The following is a 20,573-nucleotide window of genomic DNA, read 5'->3' on the forward strand; positions in this document are numbered from 1 at the left end:
GTTGGAGAGGCAGGAGGGGAACGTGCCTCATGAACAGACAGAGGAAACTATAAATATCTCCTGTGTGCCGTCCCTCTGCCTGTGCCACCTTGGGCTGATGGGACCTGGTTGTTGCTTCTGGAGTCTGAAGCTTGGCTGGGAGACTCATGCTAGCCTCCTTCCTGTCGTCTTGTGTGGGGACAGAGTTTAGTCACCACCAATAACCATCTGGAGGGAATTCAGACAGCCACAAGGAGACCTCTCCCTCAGAGCTCCCATCCAGGTGAGTCTGAGACCCAGCAGGATCTTCAGGAAAAAATTAAGAAGAATCAAAGCCAGGTGCATTTACCTAAGGTCACCACACAGCCACCAGCCTAGCCCAGAACCTGGAGATCTCTATGGTCATTTGCTTGCCTGATTACTTAATGACCTCGTGGATGATGTTACAGAAAGGATTGCACATTGAACTCAGCCACACATGGGTGATTGTTGCCAGTGAAGTGATGGGAGGGGAGGCAGGAAATACTTCCAGTAAAAGTAGAACATGTCCAATGAGTTTTGCAGTTGAAGGGAGTAGGTAAATTAGGGATGGAGGGATGCGCAGTGAAGTCAGGACATTTCTTTTTTGTCTTTAAATGAGGCATCCTGGGGGGTGCCTGGGTGGCTCAGTGGGTTAAGCTGCAAACTCTTGATTTCGGGTCAGGTCATGATCTTATGGTTTGTGAGGTCAAGCCCTGCATCGGGCTCTGGCTGACAGCTCAGAGACTGGAACCTGCTTTGGATTCTGTGTCTCTCTCCCTCTCTGCCTCTCCCCCGTTCACACACCCTGTCTCAAAATAAATAAAAAAACATTAAACAAATGGGGCATACTGGGCTACGTTTCCATATTGATGAGAAATATCTAGACCAATTTACTGCTTGCATATACGACCTTGCAACATTAATTCATGAGACATATATTTTCACAACGTGCTCTTACTCTGGATATTCGTATGACTGCCATGATGTAATAAATGAAAACTATGGTTACCTAGCTTTGCTTTGCAGTGATTTCATTATCTACGAAGTTGACTATATTTGTGGTTAGTTATTCCTTGGTTGCCTCATTTATGCATTGCCTCTAATGGGTCTTTGCATTTGTACAGTGGAGTCGAGGAGGTGCTACTGCCATCTCTGATTGCATTCTTTCTAAAAAGGAAGTGGATGGGGTGTTTGGTGTTATTTTCCCCACTTTGCTGTTTACCATTGAGTTCTATTGTGTACATGAAGACATAAACACACTGTGACATAGACATATAGGACTGTGTTCATTAGTAATATGGGGTCAAATCTGTCACTCGGTTATACTGTGTTCTCTCTTGTTATTTATTTATTTATTTACTTATGTATTTATTTATTTATTTATTTATTTATTTCCTTACTTCATTATCCTATACTGAGCTGTCACTAATACTCTTCACTTGCAAATTCTTGCTATAAACAAAAAGGAGCATACGTGGTATTTTGTACATTGCTCACAAATCACTGTCTATACACATTTCCACGTGCCTTCCCATCTCTGTTATTCCCTACAGTTCCTATTGGCCCATTGTGAAAAGATGTATTTCCAGAAGTTGCATTATCTCTGACTACCACGGCTTCTTTACATTTGACTGAAGATCACCTTACTCTCCATAAGCATATTTGAATCCATGTATCGTTATAAGAAAATATTTATCATTTAGATACGGCTCCTTCCCCAGTGATAAAGGTGATTCTATCGCATACTTTTCTTTCCACGTGTTTGGAAGTGTGATCTGAAATCAATGGCCCACCTCAATACCACTAAATCATTTTATGCCTTTTGTAAGTCGCTTTTAGAGTCTCACATAATTTTGTTTCCCACAGTTGTTTTGAAACTTGCCCTAATTTCACTCCTCCTGGAAGTCTTTATTCTTTCAGTTCTCATAAAGCTTCTCTTCCTATCTTAGGCGCACATACACATTCATAACCAGACGGATGAATGAATAGCGGGCTGTGGACAACATAAACGCTCTTTAGGTTTTAGGGTAGTCTTTTCTTCTACGTGCGTCCACTCTTCCTTCTTCCTCAAAACTACCTCATGGACTTGTCTCCAACCGACTAGGGAAATGCTGATTCTTTATTTCGATGTCTGCATAATATTTCATGATACGGCTGTGCTACTCACACTTCGAAAGCTTTTCCTAGCTTTTCTCGATGCATTGCTATTATAACAATTCTGCAAAAATATTTTGAGATTGTTATGTGAAAAATCTGGTTCTCCACTGGAGGAAACACTGTCCCTCAGGGGGACACGACTTATTTGGGTGTCACATGGTGGGGGGGGGGCGGCTCAGGAAGGGCCAGGGATGCTCTAAACACGTTCAAAGCCCAGGACACACACACACACCACAGAGGCCAGTCTGGATCAGAACGTCAAGGGTGCCGAGACTGAGAATCTCTGAGTTAAAGCATATCTGTGTTTTCACATTTGTAGCTGTCTTCAGTTGTTTTCTCAACATCGCAGTGGTTCACACTCCTTCCAGAAAAATTAGAGAATCTCTTTTTTCTACCTGTTTAAAAATTTCAACCCAGTCAGCTCGAGAGATCTTGTGTTCTTCAACCGTTACTGAATTTGAGCCAATATGTACATATTTGATCACCAGGTTCATTGTTGCATCTCTATTGTTATTATGTGTCCATAAAGTCTATGCCTATTCCGCAGCTAGCAGCATTTCACATGAAGTTCACAGATTACCGTTTATTGCCTTGGGTTGGATATCATGTCCACAAAATGATTTAAATTTTATATAGCTAAATATATCTATCTTACTTCTAATTTTCCTGCCTTAATTACGATTTTGCTCACCTGTGGCTTGTATCTGCGTTTTTATGCACGTTCACTGAAAATGTACTGTTTCCATTTACTTCAAGATCTCTAATCCCTCTGGATTGTTTAAATGTGCGTCTAGGGAAACTTTCTTTTCTTTCAGATGGATAGCCACCTGTGCCAGCCTTTAGGAAACAACCTTCACCAACTAAATTGGAATACAGTGGTGCCTGGGGGCTCAGTCCGTTGAGCATCTGACTCTTGCTTTCGACTCAGGTCATGATCTCATGGTTCGTGAGATCCAACCATGCATCAGTCTCCATGCCGAGCGTGGAGCCTGCGTGGGATTTTCTGTATTATAAAAGGCTGATGGGTGTGCGTCTGACTTCGGCTCAGGTCATGACCTCGCGGTGTGTGAGTTCGAGCCCCGCGTCGGGCTCTGTGCTGACATCTCGGAGCCTGGAGCCTGCTGCGGATTCTGTGTCTCCCTCTCTCTCCTCCCCTCCCCCACTCTCTCTCTCTCTCTCTCTCTCTCTCTCTCAATAATAAATAAACGTTAAAAGCTTCAAATACAGGAAAGAAAATGAACATGCCAGTCTGACTTGTCAATGTTATTTCTTCACGGGAAGCTTGTTCATTGGAATTCAGGTAACATTTTACATTGTTTAGGAGAATGATTATGGATCTGGCCAGCTTGAGTTATACTCCCTCCAAACTTAATCATGGGGGCTGGGGGTGAGAAGTCATGGTAAGAACACAACCAGAGAAACAATCATTTGTGGTGTGTGTGTGTGTGTGTGTGTGTGCGTGTGCGCGCGCGCGCGCGCACTTTTTGGAGTGGGATTCATCCTCAGAACAGGAGTACACGGTCTAATATGTACTAAGGTGAATACAGAAGCCAGAACTCAGTCAACACACAGTACTCAGGAGGGATCGATGTCAATTTACAGGAGACTTTGCAAGTAGAGTCTAAAATACAAGCAGTACATAGTGTGGGTGAGTGACTCTGTTTTCTTGCGGGTTAACCAGCAGCACCCATTTCCTTGAAATTGCCTCACACCGTCTCTGATTTCCCTCCTGTTCACTCCCCTTCCTACACGTGCTTCCTGTTTGGGACCCACATACCTCAAAGTAGGATCATCCTCAGGGCCTTAGCAGAGGCCATTCCCTCAGCCAGCACACACTTCCCCAGAGATGCTCGTGGCTCCTGCCTTCCTTTCCCTGAGGTCTCCGTTCAGATGTCGCCTTGTTCACTGTTCTTGACTGAACACCAATTACAAAATAACACTTGTATCCACACTCTGCTTACACCTACTCTTGTTCCCTTCACAGCACTTGACACCCTCTGATGTCCTATTGATATTTTGATTTCCTTCTGTTCATTCTCCATCACTGGATTATACTGGCTTTTGATTTTCCCAGACTCATTGCCTCGACAATGCCTGGAATATGTTTGACGCTCACTACAACTTCTTGACAGCAAAATACAAATCATACCATTGCAACAATGTGAGTGACACTGTTCAGGTGAAAATTAATGATGTCTCCCATCGTCTTTCCTCGTGGTCAGTGCAACCTCATGGAACCAGGAAATGATACACGGACATCAGAATTTCTGCTTCTGGGATTTTCAGAGGGTCCAGAACAGCAACCCCTCGTATTTGGGCTTTTCCTCTCCATGTACCTGATCACTGTGTTTGGGAACCTGCTCATCCTCCTGGCCGTCAGCTCTGACTCCCGCCTCCACACCCCCATGTACTTCTTCCTGGCCAACCTGTCCTTTGTAGACATCTGCATCACTTCCACCACCGTCCCGAAGATGCTCTGGAACATCCAGACCCAGAGCAAAGTCATAACCTATGAGGACTGCATCACACAGGTGAACTTTTTCATAATCTTTTCAGGATTGGACATCTGCCTCCTGGCCATTATGGTCTATGACAGGTTTGTGGCCATCTGTCACCCCCTGCAATACACGGTCATCATGAGCCCCCGGCTCTGTGCACTGCTGGTCCTGGTGTCCTGGATCACGAGTGTCCTGCATTCCTTGTTGCAAACTTCAATGGTGTTGCGGCTGTCCTTCTGTACAGTCTTGGAAATCCCCCATTTTTCCTGTGAACTCAATCAGATGATCCAACTTGCCTGTTCTGACACCTTTCTTAATAACTTGGTGATGTATTTTGCAGCTATCCTAGTGGGTGGTGGTCCTTTCGTTGGGATCCTTTACTCTTACTCTAAGATAGTTTCCTCCATACGTGGGATCTCATCAGCTCAGGGCAAGTATAAGGCATTTTCCACCTGTGCATCTCACCTCTCGGTTGTCTCCTTATTTTATTGTACGGGCCTCGGAGTGTACCTGAGCTCTGCTGCTACCCAGAGCTCCCACTCAAGTGCCACAGCCTCGGTGATGTACACGGTGGTCACGCCCATGCTGAACCCCTTCATCTACAGCCTGAGGAACAAAGACATAAAGAAGGCTCTGAGGAGATTCTCTGCGATGGCAGTTAGAAAAGGTCCAATTGTCCTGTGGTTGAAGAATTTACCAGGATTGCAAGCCTCAAAGTCTTAGCGTCAGAAATTGCGTTTTGTTTTTTTAAGCAGATTGTAGACATAGAGTTTGTGTCTCTCATTTATTTCCCAGAATTTTTATTTTTTCAACCACTCAGTACAATTTAGTTCCTCATTTTATTAAGTTTTTCCCTCTCTGTGTTCCAACCTTTTTCCCTTCATCTTTTTCTTTTATTTCTAAATTGATTCGCAAGCTGTGATATGAGAAAATTAGGAGTTCTCATTTGTCTCATGGAACTGCCTGGATTTCTTAAGAATAATTTCTTCACAGGGGCACCTGGGTGGCTCAGTTGGTTAAGCATCTGACTTCGGCTCAGGTTCCCGGTTCCCGAGTTTGAGCCCCACATTGGGCTGTGTGCTGATAGCTCAGAGCCTGGAGCCTGTTTCAGATTTGTGTCTCTCCCTCTGTCTCTGCCCCCCCCCCCCCCGCACTCATGTTTTGTCTCTGTCTCTCTCCCTCAAAAAATAAAAAAAAAAAACATTAAAAAATTTTTAAAGAAAAAAGAATAATTTCTTCACCAGTGACAAAATCACTCCACATAATAATGTTTTTAGTTTTACTAAAAGAATAGTGATTTGTTACCTCTCTGTTGGAATAAATTCAATTTGGCAAATAGGCCATTTCTATTCTATTCTATTCTATTCTATTCTATTCTATTAACTCTGGCACCACAGGTTTTCATTTTGAGTCTGTCATTCCTTTATCACTGCCTTAGCTGTTTTTCCTGATGAACCTACCAGTGTGTTTTATAATGGGCCATTAGCTTTTTTGTCCGAATTAGGATCCCATTCTCTTCTCAGGCTCTATGTCCCCAGTGCTTACATTAGTCACTGGCAAAACCGATTATCAAAAACTTGTCTACCAGTGGAGTCTACACGGAAACAGAAATTCAAAAAAGTAGAATAACTTAATACGGCCTTGGAGTCAAAGATGACCTTGACTATGATAAAGCAAATTTTAAATTCTCCTTTGTATTACTATGCTCTACATTTTTTCTCAAGCTGTACATCTCTCAATCAAGTATGGAATAGCAGTGGCTGTGTTTAAGGGGATTTATTCGCTGGGGTGAATGATTGGTTACTTATTGCCGTCAAAAGACTTATAAATAAAAACAATCAAATGGTCCTGAAAGAAATTAAAGAATACATAAATAAATGGGATGACCTCCTGTGCTCATGCTTGGAAGATTTTTTATTTAATTTTAGGATGGTTTTAAAAATGTTTTCCAAGGATACCCCATTTTTGTTATTTTCAAATTATCATTGAATCTGTAGATCTTCGGGTAGTATTGCCTTCCATCTTAACAACTTTAATTCTAACTTAAATTTCTCCTAAGGAAGGACCACAGCTTTGCTCTCAGTCTGGGCTCCACATCCAGGACCCGCAGCATCAAACCCACCAGGGAACTTGTTAGAGAAGCAGGGTCCTCGGGGTCCCTGGAGACCTGAGGAATCAGAATTTGCATTTCAACTACAGTCCCTGGTGAATTGTGTGCACAGTGAAGTGGAGAAACCTTAGTGTGGAACAGGTTTCCTTACCTTCTCGCCATTGACCCTTGGAGCTAGATAACTATTTTTGTCGGGTGCTGTCCTGCGGCTGATGGTATTCAGAAGCACCTCTTCAGACATGGACAAAAATCCCAAGAGCCACTCTGGTGGGAACCACTTCCCAGAGTTTCAGAACCGGAAATATCCCGACATCATTCCAATTAAGACTACATGCTAATTGGTTTGTGCCTTTGAGCAGAACATTGAATTCCTCTGAGCCCATTTCTACAATAGCAAATACAGCTCATGAAAGTACTACATCATAGATTGTACTTTTGTCAAAATTAAACCATAGAATCCCTTTAGTGTGCTAAGCTAGTCTATGCTGCAGAAAATCTAAATGTACCTTTTATAGTTAATAAAAACTTCATCATGAGGGAGTAAATGATGACTCTTAATTTGTGATCTAACTATGAAATTCCTAATGGTTTTGGCGAAACTATCACGAAGCCAAAGAATGTAGTACCCAAGGTTTTTGTTACACCTTTAAATTTTTTTATTTATGTAAATTCAGTTAGTTAACATACAGTGTAGTATTGGTTTCAACAGTAGAACCCAGTGATTCATCATTTGCCTTGAACACCCAGTGCTCATGCCAACAGGTACCCTCCTTATTGCCCATCACCCATTTAGCCCATTCCTCTGCCCTCCTCTGCAGCAACCTTGTTTGTTCACTTTAAGACTCTCTTACGGTTTGCCTCCCTCTCTATTTTATTCTTTTTTTTCTCCCCTCTTTATATTCATCTGTTTTGTTTTTTAACTTTACATATGAGTGAAATGATATATTATCCTTCTCTGACTAATTTCGCATTGCGTAATACATTCTAGTTATATCCACATTGTTGCAAATGGTAAGATTTCATTTTTTTTATTGTTGAGCAATATTACATTATATATAATATAATATAATATAATATAATATAATATAATATAAATACCACATCTTCTTTATCCATTCATGAGTTGATTGATATTTGGGCTCTTTCCATAATTTGGCTGCTGTTGATAGTGCTGCTATAAACATTGGGATGCATGTGTCCCTTGGAATCAACATTTTTGTATCCTTTGGATAAATACCTAGTAGTGCAATTGCTGAGTTGTAGGGTAACTCCATTTTTTATTTTTGAGGAACCCGCATACTCTTCTCCAGAGTGCTTGCATCAGTTTGCATTCCCACCAGCCGTGAAAAAGAGTTCCTCTTTCTCTGCATCCTAGCCAACATCTGTTGTTGTTTGAGTTGTTCATTTTACCCATTCTGACAGGTGTGAGGTGGTGTCTCATTGTGGTTTTCATTTGTATATCCCTGATGAGTGATGAGAATCTTTTCATGTGTCTGTTAGCCGTTGGGATGTCTTCTTAGGAAAAGTGTCTGTTCATGTCTTTTGCCCATTTCTTCACTGGATTGTTTTTTGTGTGTTGAGGTTGAGAATTTCTTCATAGATTTTGGATGCTAACCCTTTATCCAATATGTCATTTGCAAATATCTTCTCCCATTCCATCAGTTGACTTTTAGTTTTGTTGATTGTTTCCTTTGCTGTGCAGAAGATTTTTATCTTGATAAAGTCCCAATAGTTAATTTTTGCCCTTCTATCCCTTGCATTTGGAAACGGGTCTAGTAAGAAGTTGCTGCAGCCAAGGTAGAAGAGGTTGCTGCCTGTTTGGTCCTGTAGGATTTTAATAGTTTCCTATCTCACATTTAGGTCTTTCATCCATTTTGAGTTTATTTCTGTGTATGGTGTAAGAAAGTGGTCCAGGTTCATTCTTCTTCACGTTGTTGTCCAGTTTTCCCAGCACCATTTGCTGAAGAGACTGTCTTCATTCCATTGGATATTGTTTCCTGCTTTGTCAAAAATTAGTTGGCCATGCATTTGTGGGTCCATTTCTGGGTTCTCTATTCTGTTCCATTGATCTATGTGTCTGTGTTCGTGCCAGTACCATACTGTCTTGATGATTTCAGCTTTGTTATACAGCTTGAAGTCCGAAATTGTGAAGTCTCCAGCTCTGATTTTCTTTTGCACAATTGCTTTGGCTATTTGTGGTCGTTTCTGGTTGCGTGCAAATTTTAGAATTGTTTGTTCTAGCTCCATGAAGAATGCTGGTGTTATTTTGATAGCACTTGCATTGAATGTATACATTGTTTTCGGTACTATCAACATTTTAACAATATTTGTTTTCCAATCCATGAACATGGAATGTTTTATACTTTTGTGTCTTCTTCAATTTCTTTCATAAGCTTACTATAGTTTTCAGTGTACAGTTTTTTTTTACCTCTTTATTAAGTTTATTCCTAGGTGTTTTATGGGTTTTGGTGCAATTGTAAATGGGATTCATTTCTTAATTTCTTTTTCTGTTGCTTCATTATTGGTGCATAGAATTGCAACCGATTTCTATATGTTAATTTTTATATCCTACATCTTTGCTGACTTCATGCATCTGTTCTAGCAATTTTTGGTGGAACCTTTCAGGTTTTCCACATAGAGTATCATGCCATCAACGAAGAGTGAAAGTTTGACTTCTTCCTTGCCAATCCGGATGCCTCTTATTTATTTTTGTTGTCTGATTGCCGAGGCTAAGACTTCCAACACTATGTTGAACAAACGTGATGAGAGTAGACATCCCTGTCGTGTTCCTGACCTTAGGTAGAGAACTCTATTTCCCCATTGAGGGTGATATTAGTTCTGGGTCTTTTGTATATGGCCTTTATGATCTTGAAGTGTGTTCCTTCTATCCTTACTTTCTTGAGGGTTTTTATCAGCATCTATTGAGAGGATCATGTGGCTCTTATCCTTTTATTAATGTGGTGTATCGCATTGATTGATTTGAGGATACTGAACCACCCAAAGAGCCCAGGAATATCCCACTTGATTGTGGTGAATAATTCTTTTAACGTATTGTTGGATTTGGTTTGCTACTATCTTGTTGATAATTTTGTACCCATGTTCATCAGAAAGATTAGCCTGTAATTCTCCATTTTAGTGGAGTCTTTCTCTAGTTTTAGAATCAAAGTAATGCTGACTTCAGAGAATGAAGTTGGAAGTCTTCCTTCCATTTCTATTTTTTTTGACACAGCTTCAAAAGAATGAGTATTACCTCTTCTTTAAATGTTGGTAGAATTCTCCTGGGAAGCCATCTGGTCCTGGAAATGTCTTTTTCACCAGAAGCCTAAAAGTCCACTTTGTATTGTAGAAATGGTGCTTGGTGGTATCTAGTCATCTGTCCAAATTTAATATCTGAGCATGAGGTGTCCCTTAAGTTTGATTCTGTCAGGATGCTTCTAGTTCTCAAACACTGGGGCAGTGGTTCTCAGACAGAAATGCATTTTCCCCTGAGGATACCTGTCAAAGTCTGAAGGGAAGCTGCCAAACACCTACAAGGAAAAGGGAAGCACCCCAAAATATTATTATCCTGCCACAAATGTCAACCACAAAAGGTAGAAACCCAAATAGACCAGCATTTCTCCAACTTCAATGTGCCTGTGAATCCACACAGATCCCACTACAAATGCAGAATCTGATAACACATCCTGAGTGGCCCAGAGCTTCTGCATTTCTACAAGTTCCTAGGTGATATAGGTGGGACACTATTGTATGTGGAACACTCTGATTAGCAAGGAGGCGGTCCTGTGTTAGAGATAGGTGTAGGTAATTTTAAGTCTTCTGCACTGAATATCGTCATTGCATGATGTGATTTTGAAGGAATACAGTATTTGCTCATTCATTCAGCTGCATAAATTCTGTGTTTATTGCTTTTGCAAGTGATCAAAATAATATACTTAGAGAAAATACTTTGTAGTGGGCAGAATACAACACTCCAAATATGCCCACCTCCAAATCCCCAGTACCTTTACAATATTTTTTATAGCAAAGAAGGATTTAGGTGGCAAATTGAACAGGACTGCTAGTCAGCTGCCATGGAGATAAAAATATTAGTTGTGATTATCCACATGAGCCTAAGGTAATCATGACAGTCCTCCAGTTGTTAAGGAAGGAGACAAAAGAGTTGATGTCAGAAAGACTTTGAAAATGCTACCCTGCTGGCCCTGAAGGTGGAGGAGGAGGTGGCCAGCCACAGAGACTGCAATAGATTCTCCCCTGAGCCTCCAGAAGGAACTCAACCCTGCAGACTTCTTGCTATTAGCCCTGAGACTCCTTCCAAGTCTCTGACTCCAGAAGTGTAAGAGCCTGTATGAGCCTGTAAGAGCCTTGTTTGTTTCAAGCAGCTGGTGTGGGGATATTTTACAGCAGCAGTAGGAATCTCATATGAACATAATCAATAAAATTATTTGAGACAACCAACTTTAAGCCTCTCAATTCACTCATTAGCTTCCCTTGGTTAAGGGCAATTTACAGTTTAACAACCCACAATAATACGAGGTAAGCGATGAACCATGGGAATCTACCCCCAAAACCAAGAGCACACTTTACACACTGTATGAGAGCCAATTTGACAATAAATTATATTTTAAAAACCCCACAATATGTAGAAAAAAATTAAAACAATTTGGAGATATTCTGCCCAGCAGGTGGTGGAGTGAATTCCTGTGGGTATAAATGTGAGTGTGGTCTGACTATAATGTCTTTGAGGCAACAAGATAGGAAAGGAACTCATGATCAAAGTTAGGGTCACCGACATCTTTTCTATCCATTCATCAGCCAGTGGACATTTGGGTTCCTTCCATAGTTTGGCTATTGTTGATAGTGCTACTATGAACATTGGGGTTCAGGTGCCCTTTAACGGATAAAGAAGATGTGATATATCCCTACAATGGAATATTAGTCAGCCATCAAAAAGAATGAGATCTTTTTGCAACGACGTGGATGGAACTCAATGGTAGTATACTCAGTGAAATAAGTCAGTCGGAGAAAGACAAATACCATGGTTTTGCTCATATGTGGAATTTAAGAAACAAAACAGATGAACACAGGGGAATGGAAGGAAAAATAAAATAAAAACAGAGAGAGGCAAACCTTAAGAGACTCTTAAATAAAGAGAACAAATTCAGGGATGCTGGAGAGGAGGTGTGTGTGGGGGGGATGGGCTAAATGGGTGAAGGGCATTAAGGAGGGCACTTGGGAAGAACACTGGGTGTCAAGGCAAGCGATGAATCACTTGGTTCTACGCCTAAAACCCATAGTAAACTGTATGTGAACTAACTTTCATTTAAATACATAAATTTAAAAACAAAAATTAAGTTCACCCATTGTAATTTAAAGTTTTGTGTCTTTATCTCTGCTTCTTTTTATTTTAGGCTGATTCAACCATTCGTTCTTTTCAGTACTATCATCTCCAACTTTCTCTCAAGTCTTTCAACATAAAGATGAAATCATAAATCATCTGTGTGTGTACACATTATAAGAAAGAAAAATGTGTGCACACACACATACACACACATAAGACACAACCACTACACTTGAATGGTTTCCTTGGAGTAAAAAATGTATATCCATGCATTTCATTCTTTCCTTACATTTCACTGGAAGTTATGTTGAGCATCCACTCTGCCTTCAGAAATAAGGAAAGAGAGGCTTAGGGAGTTTAAAATTTTAAGAACACCTCACAAAGCAGTTAAAACTTAAATTATACACAAATGGAAACTTGCACTATGTGCTATGAATTTTCGTGTAGCTCGTTTAATTCATCAGACTGTACCCTTTAAATATGTGGTGTATTGTGTGTAATTATACTCTGGTAATTTAATTAAATGGGCACATATCTATGGTACAGGCTGAGGGTTGGATAGAGAGCACAGATAGATGACTCTCCTTACAGGTTTGGGAGATAGCCCTTCCACCAGGGAAGGAAAACCAATGTTACATACGGGTGTAGGAACACTGGGATTCAATGCAAAGAATTCACATGATAATTCATCTTATTTAGAAATAGAAGAATACTCTGCACATAGAAATGTAGTAATAAGACCACAAATTGGCTGAGACAGTAGAACACTACAACCACATACAGCATCAGGGATGAGCCCTAGAAACACAACAGAGAGATTCGCACAAGACCACAGATGCATGAGGAGCCCAGCAGAGATGAGAAATGCTTTCCAGAGCTCCTGGGTGGCTCAGTCCCTTAAACGTCTGACTTTGGCTCAGGTCATCATCTCACGGCTTGAGGTTCAAGCCCTGCATCGGGCTCTGTGCTGACAGCTCAGAGCCTGGAGCCTGCTTCAGATTCTGTGTCTCTGCCCCTCCCCCACTTGCGCTCTGTCTCTCTGTCTCTCAAAAATAAATAAATGTTAAAAAGAAAAAGAAAGAAATGTTTCCCGATATGATGCCATTTGATGCTAAAGCTACCATCGATGAGGAGAACAAAAGCAAGAGAAATGTAGCTAAACATCAGTGTCCTTACAACTTGCAGCCCACTGACAAATCCCTGAGTCACCTCCAGGAACTTGAGGCTGCGTTAATGTTGATGTTTTACTAGACAAGAAAAACAACCTTATCTTGACAAGAACCAAACCTCCATGGCCCCGTAAACCTCACTTTCAGCATAAAGGAATTCCTTAGAAACATGCTATCTCTACTCCCCTCCTCCATAAACTTAAAAGTATATGATCAGTCATTCTTTACAATCCTAGTGTAGCTCTTTCTGCCCATGAGTCCTATCTCCAAGCTCTAATAAACGCACCTTTTTGCATCATAAAAAGTCTCAAGAATTCTTTCTTCACCATTGTGCTCCGCATCCCCACATCATTATGATATCCCGTTTGATAAGAACAGCCTGTTTGTTATACAGCAACAACTGGCTGACACAATCACCCCAGCAAACAGACTTGAGGTGATCAGACATGTGCTGCTTTTTATTTGTGGCATATGGTCCGATAATTGAGAGTGGTTGTCATCCTTCTGTGGTTCAAGTCTATTTCCCGTGACTTGATGAACAAGTGACTATATGTAGGCTCCCCTCAAGGTAATGGGGAGAGTTTGTAGGACATGCACGTTTGTGCAGAAGACCTGGGGACCCTGAACCACATGTCAGCAGGACATCCAGCTCTTGTGTGACGCATCCTCTGGTCATGCAGGTGGGAGAGATTTCAGAGCAGGATGGAGGCACGAAATGGATGGGGCTGATACTGTTCCTTTGCCAACCTTTAGCATTTGTGACAAAAATTAAGAAAAGTGAGTTATTTTATGTATAATATCAGGAAGTGTCATATTAGCAGGTAGCACTGGAAAGTTCTCAAGTAGAAACAGGAAGAAAATTCCGTGATAAAGCATAGAGGACACTGAGCAAACCTTCACCTCAAAAACTAAGTCCCTTCAGCTGTGGACACAAATGTCTTATGCTTCAATAAATAGATGCACAGGATCAACTGTTGAAAGAAAGAAAGAAAGAAAGAAAGAAAGAAAGAAAAAAAGAAAGAAAGAAAGAAAGAAAGAAAGAAAAGAAAGAAAGAAAGAAAGAAAGAAAGAAAGAAAGATATTTGTGTAGTAACAGAGAGTGTTTTGAAATTTTGCCTCCTCATTATCTATGGTCGTCCTGACACTAAGAATATATTCGGTTGATCTACTTATTTAAGTTTGTCTTTCCATATAGACTCCACTGGGAGATATATTATGCTGAACAAGTTTTATCAGGGGCTATGGTAGGCTTCCTGGACGCCACGCTGAATAACAGAGAAAAAACAGGAGACCGATTAGGAAATACAGTAGCATGTTTTTTAGAGTAAGTGCCTGACATTAAGCTTTTGATTATAATGTAAATGCCTGAAATTAAGCTTTGGATTTCTGGGACATCCATTTGAAAACAGCCATGTTGAACAAACATATTGTCAGGTGTATGACACAATTACCAAATTAGCACTCGGACCGCCCCAGCCAGGAAGTTCCTGTTGACAAAGCCCTGGGTAACTAATATAACTGCCCTTGAGTGACCTTGCTTTTCCCCTTCAGCTGCTGAAATCTACTCCTATAAAACTGTCCAATAAGGTGTGAACCCGCAACCCCCTAGCCACTCTGGCCAAGGTCCTCAATAAAGCCAGATCCCTCAGCGGTGCTCCCAGTGTCTGTCAATCTCTGTCTCCCTTTCTCAGACCTCTCCAAATGGCCTTTGGTCATCCCATGTGCCCTCCGGGATCTGTGAGTTAACAGGCATTGCTTTTTTAGAGTTCTCTGATGGTGGTGCTGAGGTGTGTCTTCTGATCACAATAAGAACCCGAGGGCCAGTGAGTCACAGCATAAGCTCTGGGAATGTCCACAAGCACATGGGCACGGGTGAGTGCCGGGGCTTTCCTAGCCAGAGCATTGTGGTGTCAATAGCCAGAGGCTTAAAGGGAACACTGTTAGAGTCCACATCATCAGTAGGAATGCTTAGGTTGTGATGTAAAAAGACTGACAGACACAAGGTGAAAACTTTGGTTTGTATGTTCATCTACAATAAAATTATGGAGAGGGCTTGTAAGGGTTAAATTGTAGTGTGGGGCTAAGGCTTAGCTTGAAAAATAACAGCTTTGTTCTGACATTGAAGGTCAAAAGATAACAGCCTTGCTTTTACTCTTGTAAATTAGGCTTTACCAATGAAGGAAACAAAAGTTCAAAGAAAAGAGCATCAAAGGCAAGGTCAAGGAGATCCACTGGTTGCAACTTCGAGGCAGAAAGTCTAAAATAAACACCTCATTAGGCAACTGTTTCTAACTCATCTGGCAACTGTTTCTAACTCATCTGGGAACTGTTTTTCTGTTCTGTTCCCAAGTAATGATAAAACGATGTGATCGGCTTTAAAAACTCTGTACCCAGGCTGTTCGAGGTCGCACTCTTATCAAGATTGTTGGTCCCGATCGGTCGGCCTTGCCTCTCATTGTAATAAACTTTGTTGTGACTGTCACTGGTGCCCGTAGCATTCTGTTTCAGGAGTCGTGTGGATGCAACAGGCTTAGGGGCCAAGTGTAGCTTTTTTCCATATGAAGACTATAACTCATGATTACGTTCTTGGAAAATCTAGGGGAGATTTACTTCTCGTGGGATAAGTCATTTGAAAAAAAATTTATTTTTAAGATATCCAACTTTTCCCATTAGATACAGAAATTTCCAGGCATTTGTGTTCTAAGGCTGGGGAAAACACTGGGGACGTATGAAAATGGACAAAGGGGAAACTGTATGTCAGACAGAGAAGAAGCTTGATAAAGTGAGTTCCTTAAATGTATAGAGAAGTTGAAAGCAAACAAGTGGAAATTCCAGGAGAAAAACAGAAGGAGCAGATTCTCCTGCCAAAGTCTATTCAAGGAAGAGCAGTTCTTGGTTCTGAGGCTCTGCCCTGCAGTCATGGACACGTCTCCAACCCCAAGACAGTTCAGTTGGCCATTACATCACTTGAACGCAAAAAATTCTTTTCAGAGCACTCTTTATGTCTTTGTTCCTCAGGCTGTAGATGAAGGGGTTCAGCATGGGCGTGACCACCGTGTACATCACTGAGGCTGTGGCACTTGACTGTGAGCTCTGGGTAGCAGCAGAGCTCAGGTACACGCCGAGCATCGTACAGTAAAATAAACACACGACCGACAGGTGAGACGCACAGGTGGAAAACGTTTTATACTTGCCCTTAGCTGATGCAATCCCACGTATAGAGGACACTATCTTGGAATAAGAGTAAAGGATCCCGGCAAAAGGACCACCACCCAGCAGGACAGCTGCAAGATACATCACCACGTTATTAAGAAAGGTGTCAGAACAGGCAAGCTGGAGCATCTCATTGAGTTCACAAAAAAAGTGGGGGATGTGCAAGTGTGTACAGAAGGACAGCCGCAACATCATTAAACTTTGTAACAGGGAATTCAGGACACACATGATCCAGGACACCAGAACCAGCAGCCCACAGAGCCGGGGGTTCATGATGACCGTGTAGTGCAGGGGGTGACAGATGGCCACAAACCGGTCATAGGCCATCACACTCAGGAGGAAGACGTCCAGTACAGCAAAGAGAATGAGAAAATAAATCTGTGTGATGCAGTCCTCATAAGTTATGACTTTGCTCTGAGTCTGGATGTTCACCAGCATCTTTGGAATCGTGGTGGAGGTGAAGCAAATATCTACGAAGGACAGGTTGGCGAGGAAGAAGTACATGGGAGTGTGGAGGTTGGGGTCTGTGCTGATGGCCAAAATTATGAGCAGGTTGCCAAACACAGTGATCAGGTACATGGAGAGGAAAAGCCCAAATATGAGGGGCTGCAGTTCTGGTCTCTCTGAAAATCCCAGAAGAAGAAATTCTGAAATTCGTGTTTTGTTGCTCAGTTCCATGTGGTGGAGGTGGCTTCTTGGAAAGAAGGGAATAATGTGAGTACATTTCTTTTTTTTTTTTTTTCAACGTTTATTTATTTTTTGGGACAGAGAGAGACAAAGCATGAGCGGGGGAGGGGCAGAGAGAGAGGGAGACACAGAATCGGAAACAGGCCCCAGGCTCTGAGCCATCAGCCCAGAGCCTGACGCGGGCTCGAACTCGCGGACCGCGAGATTGTGACCTGGCTGAAGTCGGACGCTTAACCGACTGCGCCACCCAGGCGCCCCTAATGTGAGTACATTTCACACAAACTTTCATTACTCACAGAATTGAAATACTACTTTTATAGTTTGGAGTGCAGAAATTCATTTTAATATGTTGTATGTGGATATGGTCCCCTTCAGGAATGCACTCGGACATATCTGATAGGTTCTGTGTGGTTTTTTTTCAATCAGCTTCTTTCCTAAGGAATCATATATTTTACAGTTTTACTAAGAAGTTCTTCAAGAATTTCAGGAATATACATCGAGTGCTGACCATGTGTCAGGCATTATCTGAGGAATGAGCATAACGTGTTAAAGAAAAAAAGTCCTACAATGATAGAGAAAAAATATAAGCATATAAAAGAATTGTATAATTTTTTAGATGGTGACAGGTGCATGTGTGCATAGCACATGAAGAAAAGAAAAACAGGCATAAAACAGAGCAAATAGGGCACTCTATTTGTGTGGGTATTTGGCCATATTCTGCAACAAGGTGATATCGGAACACAAACCCTGATAGAAAAGAGAGGTAGATGTGGGATTATGGAGGAAATGCGTGCCCAGCAGACAGAATGCAGGTCGGTGCAGAGGCCCTGAGGAAGGTACTTGTTTCAGATGTTCAAGTCAAAAAGCAAAGCCAGTGCTGCAAGGGGAATGAGCCTGGGGGACACTGAGGACAGATGCTGTCACACATGTGATGATGGAAGTAGTCTCTCTGCTACAACTGTGACCTCAGGACACAGGGCCGTTCTTGTCCACACTACCTCTCCCTCTGTATTCATCATGCTGCAAAGACATCCCATGAACTGACACAGATCTCCATCTTGGTGCCTGCTCTTGACTGAGTTCTGGCCCCTGTATTGTGTCACCTTGAGATTAGGAGTCCTGGCCCCTGTTGTGAGGACTGCTCACCCTCTACAAGTCACACAAACACACAGGACACCGTGGTCTTCTGGGTTGTGTAATCCCCATCTTTACCGCCCATGCCATCCAGGTTATGCTGGGAATGGATACAACCCAAATAGACCAGATCAGCGAAATTTCCCCTGAAAAATGTAGAAATGGCTCCTGGAAATGTTAATTCCTAAGCCTCCCATAAACAAATGAAGTTGAAGCTCCATGCTGGGATGGCCATCTCCTGTTGTGTATTTCACAAACTTAAATATATACATATGCTATGTCTGGGATGCAGCAAAGGCCGTCATAAGAGGAAAATATATAGCAATCCAGGCCTTCCTAAAGAAGGAAGAAAGATCTCAGATACACAACCTATCCTTATGCTTTAAGGAGCTGGAAAAAGAACAGCAAATAAAACTCAAAACCAGCAGAAGACAGGAAATGATAAAGATTAGAGCAGAAATTAATGCTATCGAAACCAAAAAAAAAAAAAAAAAACAGTAGAACAGATCAATGAAATCAGAAGCTGGTTCTGTGAAATAATTAATAAAACTGATAAACTTCTAACCAGTTTGATCAAGAAGAAAAAGGAAAGGACCCAAATAAATAAAATCAAGAATGAAAGAGGAGACATCACAACCAACACAACAGAAATAAAAACAATAATAAGAGAATATTATGAGCAATTATATGCCAATAAAATAGGTAATGTGGAAGAAATGGACAAATTCCTAGAAACATACACTACCAAAACTGAAACAGGAAGAAATAGAAAATCTGAACAGACCCATAACCAGTAAGGAAATCGAATTAGTAATAAAAAATCTGCCAAAAAACAAGAGTCCAGGGTCAGATGCAAATTCTATCAAATATTTAAGGAAGAGTTAACACCTATTCTCTTGAAACTGTTCCAAAAAAAAAAAAAAATAGAAATGGAAGGAAAACTTCCAAACTCTTTCTATGAAGCCAACATTACCTTGATTCCAAAACCTGACAGAGACCCCACTGAAAAGGAGAACTAGAGACCAATTTTCCTGATGAACATGGATGCAAAAATCCTCAACAAGATATTAGCCAACCAGATCCAACAATACATTAAAAAAAGTATTCACCACGACCAAGCAGGATTTATACCTGGGGTGCAGGGCTGGTTCAGTATCTACAAAACAATTAACGTGATTCATCACATCAAAAAAGAAAGGACAAGAACCATATGATTCTCTCAATAGATGCAGAGAAAGCATTTGACAAAATACAGCATCCTTTCTTGATAAAAACCCTCAAGAAAGTAGGGATAGAAGGAGCATACCTCAAGATCATAAAAGCCATATATGAACCACCCAACGCTAATGTCATCCTCAATGGGGAAAAACTGAGAGCTTTCCCCCTAAGGTCAGGAACAACACAGGGATGTCCACTCTCGCCACTGTTATTCAACTTAGTATTGGAAGCCTTAGCCTCTGCGACCAGACAACACAAAGAAATAAAAGGCATCCATCCAAATCGGCCAGGAGGAGATCAAACTTTCACTCTTCGCAGATGACATGATACTCTATATGGAAAACCCGAAAGATTCCACCAAAAACTGCTAGAACTGATTCATGAATTTGGCAAAGCTGCAGGATATAAAATCAATGCGCAGAAATCGATTGTATTCCTATACACCAACAATGAAGCAACAGAAAGAGAAATCAAGGAATTGATCCCATTTACAGTTGCACAAAAAACCATAAACTACCTAGGAATAAAACTAAACAAAGAGGTGAAAAATCTATACACTGAAAACTATAGAAAGCTTATGAAAGAAACTGAAGAAGACACAAAAAAATGGAAAAAGATTCCATGCTCCTGGATAGGAAGAACAAATATTGTTAAAATATCGATACTACCCAAAGCACTCTACATATTCAATGCAATCCCTATCAAAGTAACACCAGCATTCTTCACAGAGCTAGGACAAATAATCCTAAAATTTATATGGAACCGGAAAAGACCCTGAATTACCAAGGCTATCTTGAAAAAGAAAACCAAAGCAGGAGGCATCACAATCCCAGACTTCAAGCTATACTACAAAGCTGTAATCATCAAGACAGTATGGTACTGGCACAAGAACAGACACTCAGATCAATGGAACAGAATAAAGAACCCAGAAATGGACCCACAAACCTATGGCCAACTAATCTTTGACAAAGCAGGAAAGAATATCCAATGGAATAAAGACAGTGTCTTCAGCAAGTGGTGCTGGGAAAACTGGACAGCAACTTGCAGAA

At 41.2% G+C, this 20,573-nt stretch overlaps 2 protein-coding genes across 2 annotated transcripts; one reads left to right on the plus strand and one right to left on the minus strand.

The window, feature by feature from the left end:
- The first annotated feature begins 3,664 nt into the window (after positions 1 to 3,664).
- Positions 3,665 to 5,670, plus strand: LOC101100952 (olfactory receptor-like protein OLF4). Its single transcript, XM_004001239.4, has one exon. The coding sequence runs from the start codon at positions 4,347 to 4,349 to the stop codon at positions 5,376 to 5,378; it is 1,032 nt and encodes a 343-aa protein (XP_004001288.4). The 5' UTR covers positions 3,665 to 4,346; the 3' UTR covers positions 5,379 to 5,670.
- Positions 5,671 to 15,897: 10,227 nt separating this feature from the next.
- Positions 15,898 to 17,171, minus strand: LOC111558924 (olfactory receptor-like protein OLF4). Its single transcript, XM_045047329.1, has one exon. The coding sequence runs from the start codon at positions 17,161 to 17,163 to the stop codon at positions 16,231 to 16,233; it is 933 nt and encodes a 310-aa protein (XP_044903264.1). The 5' UTR covers positions 17,164 to 17,171; the 3' UTR covers positions 15,898 to 16,230.
- Positions 17,172 to 20,573: the final 3,402 nt, after the last annotated feature.

The sequence above is a fragment of the Felis catus genome, chromosome A2 (genome assembly GCF_018350175.1).
Source record: "Felis catus isolate Fca126 chromosome A2, F.catus_Fca126_mat1.0, whole genome shotgun sequence".
Classification (NCBI taxonomy): Eukaryota; Metazoa; Chordata; class Mammalia; order Carnivora; family Felidae; genus Felis; species Felis catus.

Coding starts and splice junctions, on each gene's coding strand:
- LOC101100952 (XM_004001239.4), top strand. CDS start 4,347: ATGATGTCTCCCATCGTCTTTCCTCGTGGTCAGTGCAACCTCATGGAA.
- LOC111558924 (XM_045047329.1), bottom strand. CDS start 17,163: ATGGAACTGAGCAACAAAACACGAATTTCAGAATTTCTTCTTCTGGGA.